At 33.6% G+C, this 21,775-nt stretch overlaps 3 protein-coding genes, 1 long non-coding RNA gene and 2 other non-coding genes across 6 annotated transcripts; 4 read left to right on the top strand and 2 right to left on the bottom strand.

Annotated features, from left to right (window-relative positions):
- Window positions 1-3,553: 3,553 nt before the first annotated feature.
- LOC110698477 lies at window positions 3,554-4,841 on the top strand. The gene is made up of 2 exons (XR_002506751.1): window positions 3,554-4,076; window positions 4,672-4,841. It is a non-coding gene; the product is annotated as an uncharacterized LOC110698477 (long non-coding RNA).
- A 4,569-nt stretch (window positions 4,842-9,410) lies between these two features.
- LOC110724242 (probable L-type lectin-domain containing receptor kinase S.5) lies at window positions 9,411-12,809 on the top strand. The gene is made up of 2 exons (XM_021903656.1): window positions 9,411-11,112; window positions 11,629-12,809. The coding sequence occupies exons 1-2, from the start codon at window positions 9,849-9,851 to the stop codon at window positions 12,453-12,455; spliced, it is 2,091 nt and encodes a 696-aa protein (XP_021759348.1). The 5' UTR covers window positions 9,411-9,848; the 3' UTR covers window positions 12,456-12,809.
- A 695-nt stretch (window positions 12,810-13,504) lies between these two features.
- LOC110724233 (2-oxoglutarate-dependent dioxygenase DAO-like) lies at window positions 13,505-16,668 on the bottom strand. Its single transcript, XM_021903645.1, has 3 exons — window positions 15,705-16,668; window positions 14,216-14,531; window positions 13,505-13,957 (listed from the first exon to the last, which is right to left on the bottom strand). The coding sequence occupies exons 1-3, from the start codon at window positions 16,025-16,027 to the stop codon at window positions 13,709-13,711; spliced, it is 888 nt and encodes a 295-aa protein (XP_021759337.1). The 5' UTR covers window positions 16,028-16,668; the 3' UTR covers window positions 13,505-13,708.
- Window positions 15,054-15,126, top strand: TRNAE-CUC. Its single transcript has one exon. It is a non-coding gene; the product is annotated as a tRNA-Glu (tRNA).
- Window positions 16,669-17,307: 639 nt separating the features above from the next.
- LOC110724224 (2-oxoglutarate-dependent dioxygenase DAO-like) lies at window positions 17,308-21,294 on the bottom strand. Its single transcript, XM_021903635.1, has 3 exons — window positions 20,563-21,294; window positions 17,975-18,290; window positions 17,308-17,788 (listed from the first exon to the last, which is right to left on the bottom strand). Exons 1-3 carry the CDS (start codon window positions 20,889-20,891, stop codon window positions 17,549-17,551), a joined length of 885 nt encoding a protein of 294 aa, XP_021759327.1. The 5' UTR covers window positions 20,892-21,294; the 3' UTR covers window positions 17,308-17,548.
- Window positions 20,093-20,165, top strand: TRNAE-CUC. Its single transcript has one exon. It is a non-coding gene; the product is annotated as a tRNA-Glu (tRNA).
- Window positions 21,295-21,775: the final 481 nt, after the last annotated feature.

Below are 21,775 nucleotides of genomic sequence, written 5' to 3'. Positions count from 1 at the left end.
GTTATTTTGGCTGTGATTTTAATGTATTATGGACTAATACATGAAATTATTCTAACCCTAGCTAACATATACGAGTATTTGATATTTTGAGGTGTACTTAATGTCGGCAATTAAACCTTAATATGACAACTTATCATTACTCTCACCGTTTCTAAATTAATGGATCACTTTGACTTTCTCATTGTTTATAAATTAATTTTGACTTGATTTTATTTTTTTTTACTGGTGAATACCTCGTTCAAATAAAGTAATGTTACTTGATACTCTCGACATATGTTTCAAATTAAGTGTTTGACTAACACATCTTCCAACACCAAACTTTGACCAATAGTTGATAAATTCTAGTTAAAAAAATTTGATATTTAGAAACTATGCACTGAGACAATTCTTGTATACAAATATATATACACATCATTATTATGTATTTCATACCATGCTTAAAGCATCACCATTAGTCAACAATGTTGTGTTTGCTAATAGTGTAAAAGTCAAACTAAGACACTTACTCGTATTTTGAAATGAAGGAAATTTGTAAAATAATGTTATTGAGTAATTAATCGGAACGTATGATCTGATCATAAAAGCAACGGTTTATTATGATATCTACTAATATTAAAATTAATTATTCTCGTATTATTTAAACAAATAAAGTTATGTAATCATTGATGAAAAAATGTGCAAATCAAACTGAAACATTTATTTCGAGAAAAAAACATTATTACGACTCAAAGTCAAAGTCAAACTAAAGACAATATAGTGATCATTAGAGTCCTAAACTATACAAAATTATCGCACTTCACATTAGTCATTATAAATAAAATGATTAAAGAAAATTGGTATAAATTGAGGTATATACTTTACTAAAGCACATGTACTGTATTACGTGTATACGTAGTCAGTAGTCGTATAAATGTAATGTGAACCCACATTTTTGCAGACATAGCACCGAATCTCCACCTCGATCTTGGTTGGAATATTAACATAGCTAGTTAACTTCTCTACATTTGTACTTACGTTGGATCCGAATTTTACATAATTTTCTTAATGTTCTTTTGTTGGGTGTTTGTCGGGTGAGCGTATAATATAGCTACACGGATAGTATTTTGATGGTCCAAATATGAGAAGGAAGGAATGAATGAATACTATGATAGATTTACATACGTATATATAGGTTGTGTATTTTTTTTTTTTTTTTTCAGATTCTAAACAGGAATAATACAAAATTCATTTGACCATTAGCTGAATATCCGTCCATGGTAGCTACCCATTTGTGACAGTAGTGTAGAATTTGTTATATATACTTGGGTGTACAATTCACCTAAGGTTAATTTTTTGCTCATTATTTGATGATAAATGAAAACACAATCATCAAAATGAGAACAAATCATTATGGGTGTACGATAAACCCGATGCGTATAAACACCCTCCATCCTTTAATTGATCGATATTCCTATTATGACATTTTTATATGAGACTGTGTTAAAAAAAAAAAAAATACATTTTCATAAGATAGAATAAAGTAAAAACAAATATTAGAGACGTATGGCCTATTTACTTCAGGTTAGTTTTGGTTCAGCTCAGTTCAGTTTAATTTAGCTGCAGCTCCAATCAGTTCAGTTCAATTCAGTTCCAGCTCCAGCTCCAGCTCCAACCAGTTCAGTTCACTTCAGCTCCTAATATGTTTCACTCATAAAATATTCATTTCAACTCAGTTCAGTTCAACTCCAATCACTTCACTTCAGTTCAGCTCAGTAAATACGAACATGCCCGTAAAGAGTAATACATTATATTGATCATTCATTTATTGTGAAACAAAAGTCCAATAATAAAGAACCGAAACTAAATGTTGTATGTCTTTGCCGGTATGATATATGTATACATTCAAAAAAGTTTGACCATTTATTTTTTGCATCCGGCCTCTAACTTGAAAAAGTATCAAGATTATTTAGCGCGTTTTGAATAATAAGCTTTACTATTAGTCGTCTTGGGCTGTTTTTTCAATTCTTCATGTAAATATTATATTATATGTATTATATCCCACGTACAATTGTATATTTGTATTATTGTACTTGTATCAATAGCTTAACCAAAGTCATACTATAAAGCAACACAATTATTGTACTTGTATTAATAGCTTAACCAAAGTCATACTATAAAGCAACAAAATTATATAAGGTCAAAAGATTATACACTAATCACTACTTATTGTCGCACAGCTACGCACATAAAGCATAGATAAAGAAAGGATCTATACGTGTAGATCTTTTACCAATTAGGCAATTACCATAATTGATTTGAATTATAGTCATTATTAGTTGAATTCACTCACAATTTGTGTTTGTTTCCTTCGATTCTACAAAGTACAAACCACCACAAACCTTAACTCGTGGGATGATTGAGCTACTATAGAAAAATGTGTACGTAGTCATCTTTTTTCAGTGACTTATTAATAACATACTTTCCGTACAAAGTAATAAGTCTAACACCTACATTTTCAAACAAAGTAGTATGAGTAGTTAGAAAAAGACATTTTCAATTGTGTCAAAAAAAAAGAAAAAAGAAGAAAAAAAAGTCATTTTCAAGCATCGTGACTTTATATTTTTTATTAGAATTGTGGATAACATAGTTTAAATATGAAGCAAGCATTTTTCCCCCGAAAAAAAAAATGAAGCAAGCATGTTTACATTAATTAAAGGACCGTTTGGTTAAATGTAGAAATTGCAACTTTTATAAAATTTATTTTTTTAAAAAAAATTAGTTTTTTTTTTTAAGAAAAATCTCAGGAATATTAGGTTAATCATGAGAAATAGTTTCAATTATCTAAATATCTCTAGGTTATTAAATTTCTTCATTTTGTGGGAAATGAAAAACAAACGCACAATAAAATTTGTGCTTCCAGAAATTTTAACTTTCACAAATTTTATTATTATTTTTTTTTTTGTCAAAAAAAAGCTTTTTTTTTGTTAACAAATGACACCTACATTTAAATAATTTATTGAAATGTAGTACTACTTACTCTAATAATAATAATAATAATAATAATAATAATAATAATAATAATAACTTAATTAAGTTTTTTTTTCCTGTTAAAGAAAAGTTAATTAAATTTTTTCCCCACAAGGTAATAGATTACGCATCACGGATAGTATAAATTAATGGTATTAGTGTATCACAAAGTATTAGGTGCAGCAAGCCGCACTCAATGTTTCGTCAATCGAGACTCGAGAAATTATCATATTATCTTCATCTTCTTGCAATGAAGAACAAGTTTTCACCCGATGACAAGTTGGTGGTAGTTACGACGAAGGAGAGCAACAGGGTCATCCATTGCGGAAGAGAGAGAAAACTTGATATTCTTGATTTTTTTTAAAAAAATGCTCAAAAATCGAATTGAGGCTTTCTTATGTGATGTATAATTGTTGAAATTGGTTGTCCCATATGAATGCACGTTAAATTGTAAGCATTTTGATAACATATGCATATATTTTGGTTGTGTAATGAGCAAGTTATTATGTTATATACCCATGACTTTTAATAATACACTAGTAGAAAATATCAAAAAGGCACCCCCTAATTGGCACCGGTTCAGTCCAAACCGGTGCCAAAAATGGCCTACAAAATTGGTGGGAAGCTGAACCAGAGTAAAAGGCACCGGTTCACTTCAAACCGGTGCCAAAATCATAAAGGCCACCGGTTTGAACCGGTGCCTTTGTGAACCGGGCCTTTAAAATTTTTTTTTAAAAAACTGGCCTCTTATAACCCCTAACCCTAAAACAGTCAACATCCTCTCTCCTCTCACTCCGCCTCTCCCTTCTCCTCTGCTCTCCCTTCTCCTCTGCTCTAGCTCTCCTTCATTCCCAACAACAACACCAACACCAACAACAGCAACATCTCCGCAACACCAACAACAACAACATCTCTGCAACAACAACAACATCTCCGCAGCAACAACAACAACACCACCGCAACAACAACACCACCGCAAAGCCGCCGCCACCATCTCTTCTCTTTAATTTTTTATGGGTTTCATCAAAAAAAATTTGGTTTAATCCACCACAAACACATGCATGAGCAAGGTTAGGGTATAATTTCTTGATTTGAATTCGATTTTTTTGTTTACGATTTCTGGGTTATTTTGTTACCGAATTCAATTTTATTTTTTTTGTTTTTCTGATTTTTGTTTCTTGTTTATTCGATTTTAATACATTTTGTTTTCGATTTTGATTTTTTGTTTTTCGATTTTTTGGTTATTTTTTTTCCGATTTCAATTTTGATTTTTTTTTATTTTTGTTTATTCGATTTTAATATATTTTGTTTTCGTTTTTGATTTTTTATTTTTCGATTTCTGGATTATATTTTTTCTTATTTTTTCGATTTCAATTTTTTTTCGAGTTCAATTATTTTCGATTTCTGGGTTTTTTTAATTTATATTTTTTATCTGGGTTTTTTTCGATTTCAATTTATTTCCATTTCAATTTTGATATTTTTTTCGATTTCAATTTATTTCCATTTCTGGGTATTTTTTATCTGTGTTTTTTGATTTCTGGGTATTTTTTGGTTTATTTTTTTGGCGATTTCAATTTTTTTTGCGATTTCAAATTTTTTCTGTGTTTAATTTTTTGGGAAGCTTAATTGTATTAATCCTTTTTTTTTTTGCTTTAATTGGTGCAGGTATCTTGAGTTAGATCTTAAATGGAAGAATCAAGATCAAGAATATTGAGTTTATTTTTTTTATTTATATTGTAATATTTTTTTGAATATGTTGTAATTGAACTACTACTGTATTAATCTATATTGTAAAATTGTTTTGATTATATATTGTAAATATTTGATTATGTTGATTGAAATTCGATCTATATTTTGATGTTCTAAATAATTTAAGTCGATTTTTAATTGTTTGATGTTCTTTTAAAAAAAAAAATTAAAATATTTGGCACTTTTGGCACCGGTTAACCGGTGCCAAAAACAATTCCACATTTTTTTAAACCCATTTTTGGCACCGGTTAACCGGTGCCAATTTCAAGTTTTGGCACCGGTTTGAACCGGTGCCTTTTTTAACCTATTTTTGAACCGGTGCCAAATTCATTTTTTCACGTAGTGATACGAGCACTTCAATGGGGTTCCACCATTGGCTATATGATATCTTTTATTACCCATATAATATCATTTATGATTATTGTATCTATGATATTCTTTATTGGCTGGATGATATCCTCTACTAGTTATATGATATCATGACTGAATGATATTCGCTATTGGCTATATGATATCATGATCCAGCCAATAAAGGATATCATATAACCAATAGAGGATATCATCCAGTCTGTAGAAATAACATCCAACCAATAAATGATATTATATAGCTAAAAAAAGATATCATCCAATGATCCAATTAGTATAGGATATCGTCTAGCCAATATAGGATATCATCCAGCCAGTAGAATTATCATCCATCCAACAAAGGATATCATATAGCTCATAAAGGATATCATCCAATTGGTAGAGGATATTTGGCCTTGTTTGGCAAATGGCTGTTGGCGGTTGGTTGGTTCACTTGGCTTGTTTGACCAGCTGGAATGTTTGGCTGTTTATAATGGCTTTTGAAATTGGTTGTTTAAGTTGGTTGTTTATAAAAAGTGTTTGGTAAATTAATTGGTGGTTGTTGGCTGTTTATTAGATAATTTGTGGGCCAACAAGCCAAAAACCAACAAAAAAGCTACTTAAAGCAGCTTTTTCATTTTGGCTTAAAAGCCAGCTTTTTCGCCGACTAAAAAACCAATTACCAAACACATTTTTTGGCTGTTTGACCACCTAAAAAAGCCAAAAGTCAAAAGCTAACCAAAAAGCCATTAAAAAACCAATTACCAAACATGGCCAATTATCTAACCAATATAGAATACCATCCCAACTAATAGAGAATATCATTCTACCAATTGATGATATAAAAATCCGCATTTTGTCAGTCCGAACTGATAAAACATTTCGTCAATCCGGACTAACGTAACATTTCGCATTGACACAATACCTCCTCTCAGTGTATTACTACCCACCAAAGTTTTATTGTCTATTAGTAGTGCCTTATCTATCTAGTCACTGCATGTAGCAATGTCTCGTAATTTCCTATTACTACATGGCAGCTGCTTCGATGAACCTTTTTTCTTCTCAGTTTTTTTTTTTTTTTATTTTTTTTTTATTTTTTATTTTAACTTCGTATCTAATAAAAAATAATTTTCGCTGAAGTTAGCTTCCAAGAAGTTAAGCTGTGAAAAAAGTCCATATTAGCACACATCACAACCGAATAACGGCATTACATCTCGTAACATTCAAACATACGACCAATCCAATCAAATACCAAACTCCCAATATCTCCCCCTTTTTTTTCATTTATTATATTCTCCAATCATCCTCTCCCCAAAATTCAATTTAATCGTACCATTACACATATTTTTTTTTTTATTTATAGATAACAAAGTACCATTACGCATATGTTTTGCCACTTTGTCCCTTTATTTTATCCTCCTACGTTATAATAATTATTGTCTTATTTATTTGTTTTTGTATGATCTTCAATACATATTTAATATAATTATTAGGCACTAGGGAAAATTAATTCAAATTAGCAAAATTAAATAGAATTACATGATCAATTAAACAAAAGGAAAAAAAGGGGATATGAGAGTTTGACAAAGTATACAAATGCAAATATGTTGTAATAATTAATTAACGGGGAAGTATAATATTGACTCGTTTAAAAAATTAGAATTACCTGGCCTTATCCAAATAATAGAAATCTTCAAATTCAAGTTTCATATAATTAAGTTCAATATGAATAAGTTTTAGGTCTTGTAGAGTTAATAAGGAATAGGGTCACAATTAATTTCTTACTCTGTAGTAACAATACCGCAGTTATTGATTCAATAAAACTAAGCCAGTGTTTAGATCAGTGTTTAGATCTAATACGTTTAATGTATGCTTGTAACTCCACTTATTATTAAATCTTTGACAATAAGTAATATAAACTACTTGGTATATTTAAATGTGGAAGTGATACCAAAATCATATACTGTAATATAACTAATATATAAATTTAAAGTTTTAGCCAGGCCATGAGACAGCACACTTGGTATTCCAACTTTTTGCCAAGTGTCGCGCCACGTTGAATGTACTTAGATAGACTTCATAAGATAAATTAATTAATCTAATATATATAAATAAAGTAGGCCTTTTTGGAGAGCATCGGACGCGCCACATAAGAAAAGGTATTATTTTGACCAATGAAAAATTAAATTAATAATTTATTTTAGGATTAAAAAATTCACTCGCCACCTAAGAAAAAGTGACGAATAAGATTTAAGAATTTTGCCACATATGTAAAAACAACGAATAGTAAATAATTAAAATTTAAACTTTTTAAAAAGACTAATAATTATCTTTTTTATATGCAAATCTTTGATCGCAACTATCTTTAATCTCTCCCTAGAAAATATTATAAAGATTACATATTAAAAATGTACTTATCCAAACGAATAAAACTAAATCTCATATCATGTTAGAGAGACTAATAGTAAATCATCATGTTAGAGAGAAATTTACAAGATTCCCTCTTATTTTTAATAGTTAAAAGATTTTAGATGAGACTAACATTTTGAAACAGAACGAGTATATAAAAAAAGCATTTGCAAAGGACTTATTTTAATCAATAAATAAAATGATTTGTCATTTATTTTTTTATTAAGCAAAATTGAAGAATAAGGTTTGGGATTTTAAATTCAAGCGCCACAAACCTACAAAAGATAACTTTAGTGTTAAAATTTTTGTAAAAAATTATCTTATGATATAAGAAATTTTATTCAAATATCCGATGAATGATATTCATATAAAAAAAATCTTAAATTAATAAAAAATATTTACTAGAACCGTGCATCGCACGGGCTTATATCTAGTTTCAATTAAATTTGGATGAAATTTTGGAATAAAATTGTTAATTGAGAGTTTTATTTTCGAAAAAATACCAATATTTTATAGGCATAAATTGAATTATAATTTTATTCAAAAAAATATTAGATTATAACTCTAAAATATTTCATATGTATAAATTGAATTATAATTTTATTCAAAAAATTATTACTTCATCCGTCCCAAATTAGTTGCAATGTTTTGACTTTTTGCACTATTTACACATCTCATTTTGACCATCTTTTTTAGCTATTATTTGAAAGACAATGTAATCATGTAATATGTTGTTGGGTCTGCTTTAATGTATTGTTTCTTAATATAAATTTTTAATAGCTTATATAAGTATATAATAAAAGATATTAATGACCAAAACATATGCATCGGCAAGTGTGTCCAGTCAAAATGTTGCAAGTAAACTGGGATAGAGGGAGTAGATTATAACTCTAAAAAAATACCTTTATTTTGTTTTTTTTTTTTTTTTTTTTTTTTTTTTGTGTTTAGAGAGCCCATAAGAGCAGTGGTGAGAATTGATCCCAAGACCTCCTAGGTCGGGAGGGAAGCTCAAACCACTTAAGCTATTCGTCACTCTTATAAAATACCAATATTATTATTAGTCATTTATTACATGCCTACTACATAGTTTAAATCGTTACAAAAGCACATAAATTCCTAACTAATTTCATATTAAAGATATATTTTGAAATCTGACATATTGATTAAAAATTTATTTCAAAATTTAAAAAACAAGTCGGGCATCGCACGGGGTACAAAACTACTCCCTCCGTTTTTAAATACTTGCTCCATTTCTTCATGCGCGGAGTTTTAGGAGAAATTAAAGAAAATAATAAAATATGGAGGTAGTGGGGTTGGTGGAAGAATAAAAAATTATAGAAAGCAAAATTATTGGAGAAAATTGGAGGAGAGAGAATAATATATGTTGGGACCATTAGGTGAGAGAAATTGATTAATTATTGTAAAAGCTTTCCAAATAAGAAAATGGAGCAAGTATTTAAAAACGACCGGAAAAAGAAAGTGGAGCAAGTATTTAAAAAACAGAGGGAGCAGTAAATAAATAAATACTGTACATAAAATAGAAGAACCTGCAACTAAAATAAGAAGTTACAGAAATTTTCTAAGAACTGAAAATAATCTCATGTAAAATATTTTAATTCACATAAATTTGGTCATTGGTAATAAGAGGTAGCTTACAGCCTTAGACCAATTATAAGAGGAATATATTCTATTTGAAAAATAAAGTCCATTATGACTTTTGATTTTTGAATACAATTTCCTCCACCCTGAAATTATACATTACCTTTACTTTGAATTATTATTTGGTCATTATATAAATATTCGTGCAATTTACCCTTCAAATAATATAAATGTATAATCAATGTACCTTATTAGTAATTCACCGGACCCTGGTACCCATAGTACCTCTTGGCCTATAATGTTTCATATACCTCATGTGTAACACTTTTAGCCGAGTCTTAGTAACATAAGCCTCATGTGTAACACTTTTAGCCGAGTCTTAGTAACATAAGATATCTTGATGTCCAGGTAGTGGTGGTCGTTATTAGTCGAAAAGAAAAGGAAAAGGATAACATTTAGAAAAGGGGAAGAAGATGCTTCCTACACAGCTGGCTGCTAAAATCAACTTGCCTCAGCAGCTCCTTGCTGGAAAATCAAACTCTTTACACCCCTAAACACATAATTTAAACAAAAAATCATCACCCTTTTGTCCTCTTTCTCCCTCCATTTGTATTAATCTATTACACCATCACATTCAAATCACCCCATTTTCCCTTATTTTTTACTATAAACCCACCTTCTCAACCCTCTAATCTCCCCCTTTTAGCAACTCCCCCTCCTCCTAAACCAACCCCATTGAAATGTTTTCTCCGGCAACCGCCATCACTTTCTCTGTCCTCACCTTTTCCCTCCTCCTCGCTCCCATCTCTAGCGCCGCTATCGTCTCCACGAACGTGTTCGGGTTCCCCTTTGATCACACCTACTACGACACCTTCCAAGTCCAGTCCCCAGCCACCATCAGCAACGGCGCACTTCAAGTCACACCCGACTCGGCGGGAAACTTTACATTAACCAACCGTGCAGGTCGCATTCTATTCAAACAACCTTTCGTTATCTGGGAATCGCACGGGCATAACAACACCCGTGTCGCCTCATTCAACACTTCCTTTCTCATCAATATATTTCGCATCAACAATACCGACGGCACCCCCGTCACTCCTGGTGAGGGCGTCGCCTTCATCATCGCACCTGACCTCAATGTCCCCCCTGGAAGCTCCGACGAGTTCCTCGGGTTGACCAACTCCACCACCGACGGCAACCCCAACAACAAACTCCTCGCTGTCGAGTTCGATACCGTTAAGAACGGGCCTTACGACCCTGATGATAACCATATTGGTCTCGATATCAGCTCTATTAGATCTAACCACACGGTCTCTCTATCTGATTTTAATATCACTCTCGCGCCTACGGGGACGGTATTTCATAAGGTCTGGATGTTCTACGATGGCGGTGAGAGTAAATCTCTCATCGTCTACATGGTAGACCTCCATGACCAACAAGCCGAGGCGGTTATGCCGGATACACCAGTAATGAATGTGACCGGCATCGATCTGAGCAAGATTGTTAACCCGGTTTCGTATTTCGGGTTTTCCGCGTCAACTGGGGATGACATCGCGGAGCTCCATTGTGTTCTGAGCTGGAACATAACAGTGGAAATAATCAAAGAGCCTGGTGCTGGAAAGGTTACAATTGTTCTGGCAGTCGTTATCCCGGTGACGGTAATATTATTAATAGGTATTGGACTAGGATGGTTTTTTTGGAACAAGAAAAGTAGGGGATCGATGTCGGACCCGAACATACTCGGAGCTTTGAAGAGCTTACCGGGTATGCCGAGGGAGTATGATTTTAAGGAGCTTAAAAAGGCCACAAATAATTTCGATGAAAAAAATAAATTGGGACAAGGAGGTTATGGGACGGTATATAAAGGGTTGTTACCGGTTGAAGCATTTGAAGAAGTTGCGGTAAAAAAGTTTTCGAGGGATGAGATAAAAAGTAAGGATGATTTTTTGGCTGAACTTACGATTATTAATAGGTTGCGCCACCGAAATCTCGTCAAATTACTAGGTATGTTTTTGATTGATTGGTTGATTTTATTCCTTAGTGTATTAATTGTTTGTATTGGTTTGTTGTGGTATTTCCTATATTTGTGGGGCTCATTTATTGCTTTACTATGTGTTCTATTCTATTTTTGGGTATGTATGAATTGGATAAACTTATGAATTTTCGATTTTTTTTTATAAGGAGGTGAGTTGAGTCTTGAAATCGTGAATTAGTACATGGATTATTTTTGTAGATAGTGTTGTTTTCCACTAAAAGATTGAAACTTTTGATCTATTTGGGTGAAAAAGACTAATGGAGCTTTTTGAAGTACTTTTACCACTTAAACCTTGTGTATTTTCTCAAATTTCAAAACATCAATGTTCTTACTTCTTATCAAGTGTCCAAGAAATGACAGTGGTGAATCTAGTCTAATTTTTTAGTACTCCGTAATGTGTTTCTATGTACATGTGACTATGTGAGTACTGAGTAGATTGTCGATTTTGTGTTCTCTTGCTCAATGAATTTTATCTGTTGTATCAGGGTGGTGCCATCAAAATGGGACACTACTACTAGTGTACGAGTACATGCCCAACGGCAGCCTAGACAAGCACATATTCTGCGGGGAGGACAAGGCACCCTTAAGCTGGGAGCTCCGTTTCAAGGCCCTGAAGGGGGTAGCCTCCGCTCTTCACTACCTGCATAATGAGTTTGATGAGAAGGTGATTCACCGGGACCTGAAGGCAAGCAATGTCATGCTTGATACCAACTTCAATGCTCGTCTTGGTGATTTTGGCTTAGCTCGTGCATTAGACCATGAAAAAACCTCATATGCTGAACTGGAGGAGGGTGTGCACGGCACAATGGGGTACATTGCTCCTGAGTGCTTCCACACAGGCAGGGCTACTAGGGAGTCTGACATTTTCGGCCTTGGAGCAGTCCTTCTTGAGGTGGCTTGTGGACTCCGTCCTTGGACAAAGAAGGAGGGCTACCAGTGTACAGTTGATTGGGTGTGGTCAATGCACCGAGATGGAAACATCTTAGGGGCAATCGACGAGAGGCTAGGAAACGAGTATGTAGCAGAGGAAGCAGAACGAGTTTTGCTCCTAGGTTTGGCCTGCTCTCACCCTACCGCAGCAGAGAGGCCTAAGACACAAGCAATCAAACAGATACTGTCAGGGTCGGTTCCTATGCCTCATGTACCGCCTTTCAAGCCATCTTTCATATGGCCAGCAATGGGTCCTATGAACGGCGCCACCTCCGAAATGACAACCGAGACCAACATCGCATCATCACAATATGATAACTCTCTTTGGACCCCCCGTTCTGATGTCAGCCCACATAGTGGTAGTGTATACTCCATGGCATGATAGGAACATTATATCATCAGATAACAACATAACAGCAGCAACAATTATGGCATTCCTGCTGTATTTTTTCCCTCTTTCTGGTAACTTTTCTGTCATTTATATGAAAAGTTTTGCTTAATTTTATAGTTCAGGGCATAAGCAATTAAGCACTTGAATTTGTGTCCCAATTTTTTTCCCACTTTATTTGTACATGGGGAAGAGGGTGGATTGTCAATGTAAATTATAATTTGATTATTTCATTAGTTGCGCTTGTACTCCTGTGTGTTGGTAAACCTGCAATGTATAAGCAGTTACTACCATGCTGATAAACAATGTTTCCGAAGGAAGACAGTGATTATTTCATAGTTCAGTGAACTCGATCAGTTTCGATCTCTTCAATTCTTCAGTATTTTATGATGCTCTTCTTTCCCAAGAGGCCAAAAGGATAAACATGAGTGCTAAATACAGATGATAAGTATGTGACACCGAACTTTGACAGGGACAACTAAAATATTAAACAGCACAATAATTTCAGTAGACCGGTCAAGTCTTTGTATAATCTTCTACTTTTTTAAAGTTAAGAGTTGTTAATGATCAATGTCAAACAATTAGCATCTACACTAACCATAATCTAATTAATTAAAAGGATCATATGTATGATTGACTAGTAAATTAGAGTTCTGCGCTAATCATCAATTCTGTTAATTAAATTAATCATATGCATGTTTGACTAATTATATTAGAATTCTGTGCTGACCAAGACAAATTGATAGCTCAAGCAATCATGTTTATCTGCTATATTTTTTTTGTCATATTTTATCTTCAAATTTACCAGTTCAACTGCTAAAACATATCTTCCAATTGCTTATATTCCTTCTAAATAAAACCATGCATGATTGCATGAAGCATGGTATGGAACAAGAGCAAGGAAACAGAACCCACAACCCTTGGATCATAACCGCGATTTTAGGAGTCACTAGTTAAAAACAAATAATGCCTGATCAGCAACTATGTCCATCATTTTCATGTTGTGTAAGATTGTCGTAGCAGAAAAAGAATTGGTGTAATTAAAATAGCAATAACACTCTTCATTAAGTAGATAATCAGTGAAATATCATCTTCAAGTGATATCAGATTCTGTAACAAGACTAACAACTATCACTTGAATAATACACTCAGTATTAAAGAATGATGTCCTGTTTTAATTTATTTTATTTTACGGTGACAGGAAGATCCTTGTGCTATCATGGCCAACTTAGCATATGCTGTACGGCCTACTTACCTAATCGAATCAGCTCTAGGATTTCTCCGCTATGCAGCTTCTTTGAATTGCGAAGCCTCCTTACCTCTCTATATGTTATGGGAGCATAGAGGCGAGGGTGTTGAGCATCAACAAACTCTGCAGGAGCTTCAATTATTTTATCTTGTGGTGGTGAAAGGAATGTTGCAATTGACACACGTACCCCTGCACCCTTGCATTGAACCCGATGCTGCACATTGCGAAGAACCCCATTGCTCCATAGCTTTCATAGTTTCAACAATCACGAGTCAGGAATATCAGTAAAGCAATGAAAACAGAAAAGAGAATATTACAGATGAGGGATTCTCATGTTCTTGTTCCTAGGCTAACTTAATTTTTTTTTCAAAAAAGTATCTTAGTTTTATTAGAACAGAATTATAATGATCAAGACTAATTTAATGTAACTTTTGCAGTTCAAAACTGATTTCATTAGTAACATATGATGTGAAATTGAAGAAAGCAAGGGGCAAAAATAACTTACCACAGCAACATCACCAAGATTGACAACCATTGTTCCCGGTAAGGGATCAGCAGCAACAAATTCACCCGACTCATTCATGACTTCAAGACCGCCAAGATTTTCATCATCCTGCAGAAATGTAAGAAATGCAGAGTCTGTATGGATCTGTACACCCGAGGAGCCTATTGCCTCAGGGGTGAACCTGTACTTGTTTATTCTGAACTGAAGAGGCCAACCTTCGAAATTGTAATCTGTCAAACCCAAGCTCATCAACATCTTGCTTGCAATATCTATTGCAGCCTTGTGTGTTGCTCGTGCATAGCTCTCAATGATCTCCCTGTTAAAATTATACCCTTTGAGTAAATAACCCGATTAATATCTGAAATCATTTGCAACACAGACAGAGGCAATTTCCCATAGTTTGCTTATAAATTTGCACATACATTCTTCTAGCTTAATATTCAGCATACAACCCGTATCCAAAAGAAATTAAGTCTCATAATTTTCTTTGTTCTCCATTCAATACAATAATCTCATCATCAAAAGCATGTACTTGTATTATACAAAAATGGTCAAGTTACTTAGTATCATTCCTTAATCTGTTAGGTAGTGATGGATATGAATCATATGATCGATGTAAAACATACTTCATATGCATTAAGAGTTAAATGTAAGACTATTTTTCCGCAATTCTTAAGAATTTTACAATATTGGCATTTATCAAATTTAGCTAAGTTTAAGTCTTTTTGTACATTTGTACTCAAAAACTTGACTTGGAGTTCTTGTTAAATTTATATTACCTCATATTTTTCTTTAATAATTTAGTTTATAGTAAAAACAAATTTGAAAATATCACTAATCCGTTGTAGTCTAGTTGGTCAGGATACTCGGCTCTCACCCGAGAGACCCGGGTTCAAGTCCCGGCAACGGAAATTCTTGTTATTTTTTATTTTTTATTTCCTAATTTAAAAGTAGCTACATTACAAAGCTATCTTATTAATATCTCTAATGTCAAAAAGCTACTACAGATTTACAAAATTTCTTTTCGTTTGAAAAGATAGGACAATTAGCTCACAATAATCCTATATAGCTATATTATAATGCAATGCCAAATTAATAATCTTTCCGTCCAAATTAATAATCTTTCCGTCCAAATTTATAATAGCAGTGCATTACTCTGTATTAATACATAAATGAAATAATAATATGTCAACTATATTGGACAAACTTTCTTTGCTCTTTTATAATTACATGGGAGAAATTATGCTGTCCAAAACTTTATTTAAAACTTAATCATCACTATAGTTTATTATAATTAAAACATGGTAGAAAGTGCAAACATTGCAATATTTAAAGAACATTCTCCCTCCGCGTCTCATATATACATAAGGTCAAACCGAAATACCTTTCCAGACATGACTAGCTATGAGGCGCATATGCACGTTAACCACCCTAATAATAAGAAATTAAAACAAGAAAACCTCCTTGAAAAAATGGGTAAAGGGTGTACCTTTGGTGGGGAGAAACTTGAAGCTGGGAACAAAAGTTAGAAAGAGAAGAAGAAACATCAAAAAGTCCCAAAGCTTCATAAACTGGATTATTTTGACTTGGTGCCATATACCCACTTCCTGGAATCACATCCACATTCTGCTGTTTGATCTCAATTGGAAGATCAAGCAATTCCTTTGAAACTGATTTCATTTCTGCCATTAATTTCAAGGGTACCCCATGATTTATTATTCTGAAACAACCCCATTTTTCAATGATTTCTCTTAATTTTACTGACTTTTCTTCAATTTGGTGTGCATCTATTACTGGGATTTTTCCTTCCATTTTCTCTCTCCTCTTTTTCTTTCAGTTTATTTGGTGCTTGGTGAGTGTAATAAATTAACAAGCTGATGTATTTAAGGTAAATTAGAAGTATAACACACCAACAATAGTAGATCTTTTATATAAGGAAAATGACTCATCCATTAAGGAGTTTAGTAGAGCAGCAACACTCATCGGCCTTGTAAAAATTGCTTTTTATAACAAAAACGTAATTCATACAAAGTACATCTCATTAAGAATCAACGTAAAAAATAAAAAAATAAAAAAAGTAAGTGGTCAAACTATAAGTTGTACTTTATCCGCTTTAAGCTTGTACATTTTTTTTAACCATCTTTCCGAAATGCATGTTTATATGATAATCGTCTTTTAAATGACTACCACTATGCTTAACACTTAGAGTTCTGCGCTAATCATCAATTCTGTTAATTTAATTATTCGATCATATGCATGTTTGACTACTCATATTTTTTGTCATATTTTATCTCAAATTCATCAGCTCAACTGCTAAAACATATCTTTTTATTGGTTATATTCTTTATAAATAAAGCCATGAAGCCTGGCATAGAACAAGAGCAAGGAAGCAGAACCCTCTGAAGGAGTTATGTCTTCGTCGTGTGCAATTCTAGATATATAAATGGATCAAATTATGGAGATAATTAAGTTCGTACATTTGGGTCGTCGTTTTGCCATAGCTAGAGGTACTAACGATATTTGGACTAGTAAAATAGCCCAAAGCCCAATTGGACGGATCCTATAAGGTCACACAAAGGGGCTAGATCGAGCATTAGAGGACGAGGCCCATCACGGGCCTCATCACTCTAGGTGGCCGGCCATATGGAGTGGACAAGGGAGTTTTGGGCTTCGTGCCCTAGTCTAATTATAATGAGATTATAAATAGACTAGGTGCCTAGGTTTGCAGGAAGTAAGGAATTAACTGATCAGTGTGATCAAACCCTAATTAGCAAACATGAAACCCAACCCCTCTCATAGTCCTCTCTCACACGGCTCTTTCCTCCTCCTAGGCGCCGGTGGTGTGTCGCGGTGGTGGTGGTTAGTGCGGTGGTCGGTTGTCCGTAAAGGTGGTGATCGCGGTTTTCCTCAATCACTCGACCAATCTAGTATTGGTGGACGGCTCGTTCGAATCTCGTGGACTAAGTAGAGGAGCAATGCTTGGGGCTCTATTTTCTCCCTGATTTGCCTGTCGAATAGATTCGTGGAATTCACGCGTCAAAGGTATGATTATGTGTCTTGTGTGTTATGCATGTGATTCTTGGGATTGGTACTTGTTTGAATATGATTTATATTATTTCCACTGCGTAGTACCTATAAACTCCTACACCCTCAACCCTTGGATTACAACCGCGATTTCAGGAAAGAATGCATGATGCCATGATCAGCAACTATTTCCATAATACACTCAGAATTAAAAAGTAGTGTCCTGTTTTTATTTATACTATTTTTTTATGGCAGGAAGATCCTCGAACTATCCTGGCCAACTTAGCATATTCTGTACGGTCTACTTACCTAGTCAATCAGCTCTAGGACTTCTCCAGCATGCAGCTTCTTTGTAAAGCGAAGCCTCCTTAACTCTTCGTATGTTATGGGAGCATAGAGGCGAGGGTGTTCAGCATCAACAAACTCTGCTGGGGCTTCAATTATTTTATCAGGTGGCGGTGAAAGGAATGTTGCAATTGACATACGTATCCCTGCACCCTTGCATTGTACCCGATGCTGCACATTGCGAAGAATTCCATTGCTCCATGGCTTTCATAGTATCAACAATCACTAGTCAGGAATGTCAGTAAAGGAAAATAAAAGATTCAGGTTACATATGAGGGGTGTTTATGTAGTTATGTTATTGTTACTGGACCAACTTGATTCAGTGATCATCTGAATTTAATCGAATAAAACAGTGAAGAAATTACTATAAAATGGGCGAAATTAGCTTACCACAGCAACGTCTCCAAGATTGACAACCAGTGTTCCTGGCAAAGGATCAGCAGCAACAAATTCACCCGACTCATTCATCACTTCAAGACCACCAAGATTTTCATCATCCTGAAGTATTGTAATAAATCCAGCGTCTGTATGGATCTGTACACCTGAGGAGCCTATAGCTTCCGGAGTAAAGCTGTATTTGTTTATTCTGAACTGACAAGGCCAATTTTCGAAACTGTAATCTGTCAAACCCAAGCTCTTTGACATCTTGCTTGCAATATCTATTGCAGCCTTGTATATTCCTCGTGCATAGCTCTCAATTATCTCCCTGTTAAAATAATAGCCTTTGAATAAATAACCTGATTATTTTGTTAAATCATTTGCAACTTAACACAGACAGAAGCAATTCTCCATAATCTCTAATGTGCTTATAAATTTGCACATTCATTTAGCTTCATATTCAGCATACGACCCAAAATAAATTAAGCTTCATAGTTTTTGTTGTAATCCATATTCTCATCATCAAAATCATGTAATATATAAACATGTTCAAGTTACATAGGATCATTCCTTAATCCGTGTCAGGCCTCATTAGGTTTTTGATATGATCGATGTATAACAATTTTACCACATCAAGATAGTAACAGATGAAACAGAAATTAAGTCTTACAAGGCTTTTACCTATCAAGGTGTTCAATATTCTCTTCATGACTGTGTTTACCTATATCTAGGGATGTCATTGGGGCGGGTCAAGTAGGAGACCCGCCCCATCCCGGTGGGGCGGGGACGGATCTCGGTTTGGCGGGTGGTGGAACAGAGATGGGGATAAAAACCATACCCGTCATGGTGATGGGGCGGGGGTGGATTATAAGTTGTACCCACCCCATCCCTTGACCGCCCCATTCGCTCCATTTCGTACCCGCCCCATCCCCACCTCATACCCACGTCTATATATCTTTAAAAGCAAAATTATATACTTGTATACTATTTTATAAAATAATTACGTGAAATAAAATATTAATTATAATATTTTGTAGTACACTTATATTATAAACAAAAATGTGTGTAATATTAAGAATGTTTTTTTTTTAATTATTATTATAATTCGTATTAATTATGTAGGATTGTGTATTTGAGAGACGGAGATTAGGTGGGTCTTGGGTGGAGATTAGGCGGGTTCTAAGTAGAGATTAAGCGGGTCTTTGGTAGGGATTAGGTGTGGATGGATATCCAAGTGGGGGTGAGGCGGAGATGGTTTTTGAGTACTCGCCAGGCAGGGATGAAGATGAATATTGGAGCTGCCGTGGGAATGGGGATGGAGATGGGGATGAAAATGTTAGGTGGGGATGGAGATGGGAAGGCCAACATCTGCCTGTCCCGTCGACATCCCTACCTATATCGTCAAGGTGTGAGAGATACAGATGTAGGTAAACTTGTAAAGATGTGGGAGTAAAAAACATGAGCAAAGAGAGGGAAAGTTATATGGTTTTTTACGCCCAATAGATGTATGCAACTACCTAAGAGAGTATGAGCCATCTAGGAATGAGCTATTTTTGGTGAGTGCAAAGGTGTATCCAACATTATACCTTCTTGTTCACTTTCCTAATGATTTCTAATGCCTAGCAAGCTGATGGATTGCATTTTGGGAATCATTGTGAATGCTTCTTTCGTCAAATATATGCACTTATGTGTCCAATAAATATATATTGTTGGACAAAATTACATAATTTTATTCTATGTTGTAGTTATTCATAAGTGATGGGTGTAATAATGAGGGAATCCCAATTAACCATCATGATAAACAAAAATCGATTTTGTTTTCAAAAAAAAAAAAAAAAAAAAACAAAAACAACAAAAATCGTTTTTTTAAATGACATTTCTATAAATAAATCAACAAAATATCTCAATTAGCATTGCATTTTCAGTATTTAAATCAACATATATGGAACCAGCATTGAATAAAAGTGTAGCTAAATTTAACTCTATTGTACCCAAAATTGACTTGCTTGTGGCTCTCTAAACACCAAAAAAAAAAAAAAAATTGACTTGGAGTTCTAGTTGAATTCATATTACCTCATATTTTCTATACTATTACTTTATATTAAACATGCAATTTAATTACATTAGTCATCCGTTGTAGTCTAGTTGGTCAGGATACTCGGCTCTCACCCGAGAGACCCGGGTTCAAGTCCCGGCAACGGAAATTTTTGTTATTATTTTTGGAAGAAACAAAACTATTTCTATCTCTAATGTCCAAAAGCTACTACAGATTTACAGAATTTATTTTCGTCTGAAAAGATTGGACAATTAGCTCACAAGATTCCTATAATGCAATGCCTAAATATTTTACTACTTCTTTGCTCTTTTAATATTACATATTTACATTGGAAAACTTATGCTGTCAAAAACATTAATTAAAACTTAACCATCTCTAGTAATTATAAAATTAGTAGATTATAAATTATACCGTAATTAAAACATTGCAATATTTAATTAACGGAGTATATACGATGTATATAAATACTGATTATGTCATCCATGACGCACCAAAAAGAAATTAAAATAAGAAAACTTCCTTAAAAAAAATGAGTAAAGGGTACCTTTGGTGGGGAGAAGCTTGAAGCTGAGAACAAAAGTTAGAAACAGAAAGAGAAGAAGCAACATCAAAAAGACCCAAAGCTTCATAAAGTGGGTTCTTTTCACTAGGCTCCATATACCCACTTCCCGGAATCACATCTACGTTTTGCCGTTTGACTTCAATTGGAAGATCAAGCAATTCCTTTGAAACTGATTTCATTTCTGCCATTAATTCTAAGGGTACCCCGTGATTTATTACTCTGAAACAACCCCATTTTTCAATGATTTCTCTTAATTTTATGGACTTTTCTTCAATTTGGTGTGCATCTATTACTGGGATTTTTCCTTCCATTTTCTCACTCCTCTTTTTGTTTGTTTTTTATTTTTTTTTTTTTTTTTTTTTGTGCTGGGTGACTTGGTGAGTGTAATAAATTAATATTAAGGTTAGATTGTGTTATTTCGTACGGAGTAGCTGATGTATTTAAGGTATATTAGAATAGCAACACCACTACTAGACGCCTTTACTAGCTGTCACTCTATAAAGAGTTTATTAGAGTCTGTTCTCTTACGTTGAAATTCAATTCAGTTCAGTTCAGCTCAACTCAGTTCAGTTTAGTTCAGTTTAGTTCAACTCCTAATTTCCTTGTCTTATAAAATATTCAGTTTAGTTAATGAGAAAAGGCCCTTACTCTCTCATAGTCAAAAAAAGAAAAAAAAGTTTATTACTCCCTCTACCCGGTAAAGATTGCCTCTTACAAACAAAAACGTATTTCATACATCTCATTAACTTTGTTTCATATTTTAGTTGTATTTTGTAACTTATTTAGGGTTTGTTCAAATTTACTGAATTGATCTGAAATGAGCTAAGTTGTAATGAATGTTTTACAAGAGAGGAAAATTAGGAGCTGAATGAACTGAATTGAACTAAAATAAAATTAAGTTGAAGTAAACAAGCCCTTAGTTTTATGTTTATTTTCAGTCATTTTGCTCAACGACTGACGATGGATGTACATTTTACTCTACATTGATAAGCGGATCTTTTACCAAAATGGCTAATTTGACAAAAGTATTTACCAAAACAGCTAATTATAAAATTTAATTCCCAAATTACCTAAATTTATTGATTTGAAATGATATTATTTATTTATTATATTCCTTTGGAAGTTTAGTTCACTTTATGTTTTTTTTTTTTGTTTTTTTTAAAAAGAATTAGTTTTTTTTTTTTAATTTTGGTTT

Source organism: Chenopodium quinoa, unplaced genomic scaffold (genome assembly GCF_001683475.1).
Source record: "Chenopodium quinoa cultivar QQ74 unplaced genomic scaffold, ASM168347v1, whole genome shotgun sequence".
In the NCBI taxonomy this organism is placed as follows: Eukaryota; Viridiplantae; Streptophyta; class Magnoliopsida; order Caryophyllales; family Amaranthaceae; genus Chenopodium; species Chenopodium quinoa.
Note: the sequence above shows the minus strand (reverse complement) of the source record. Positions and strands in the feature narration are given on the sequence as shown.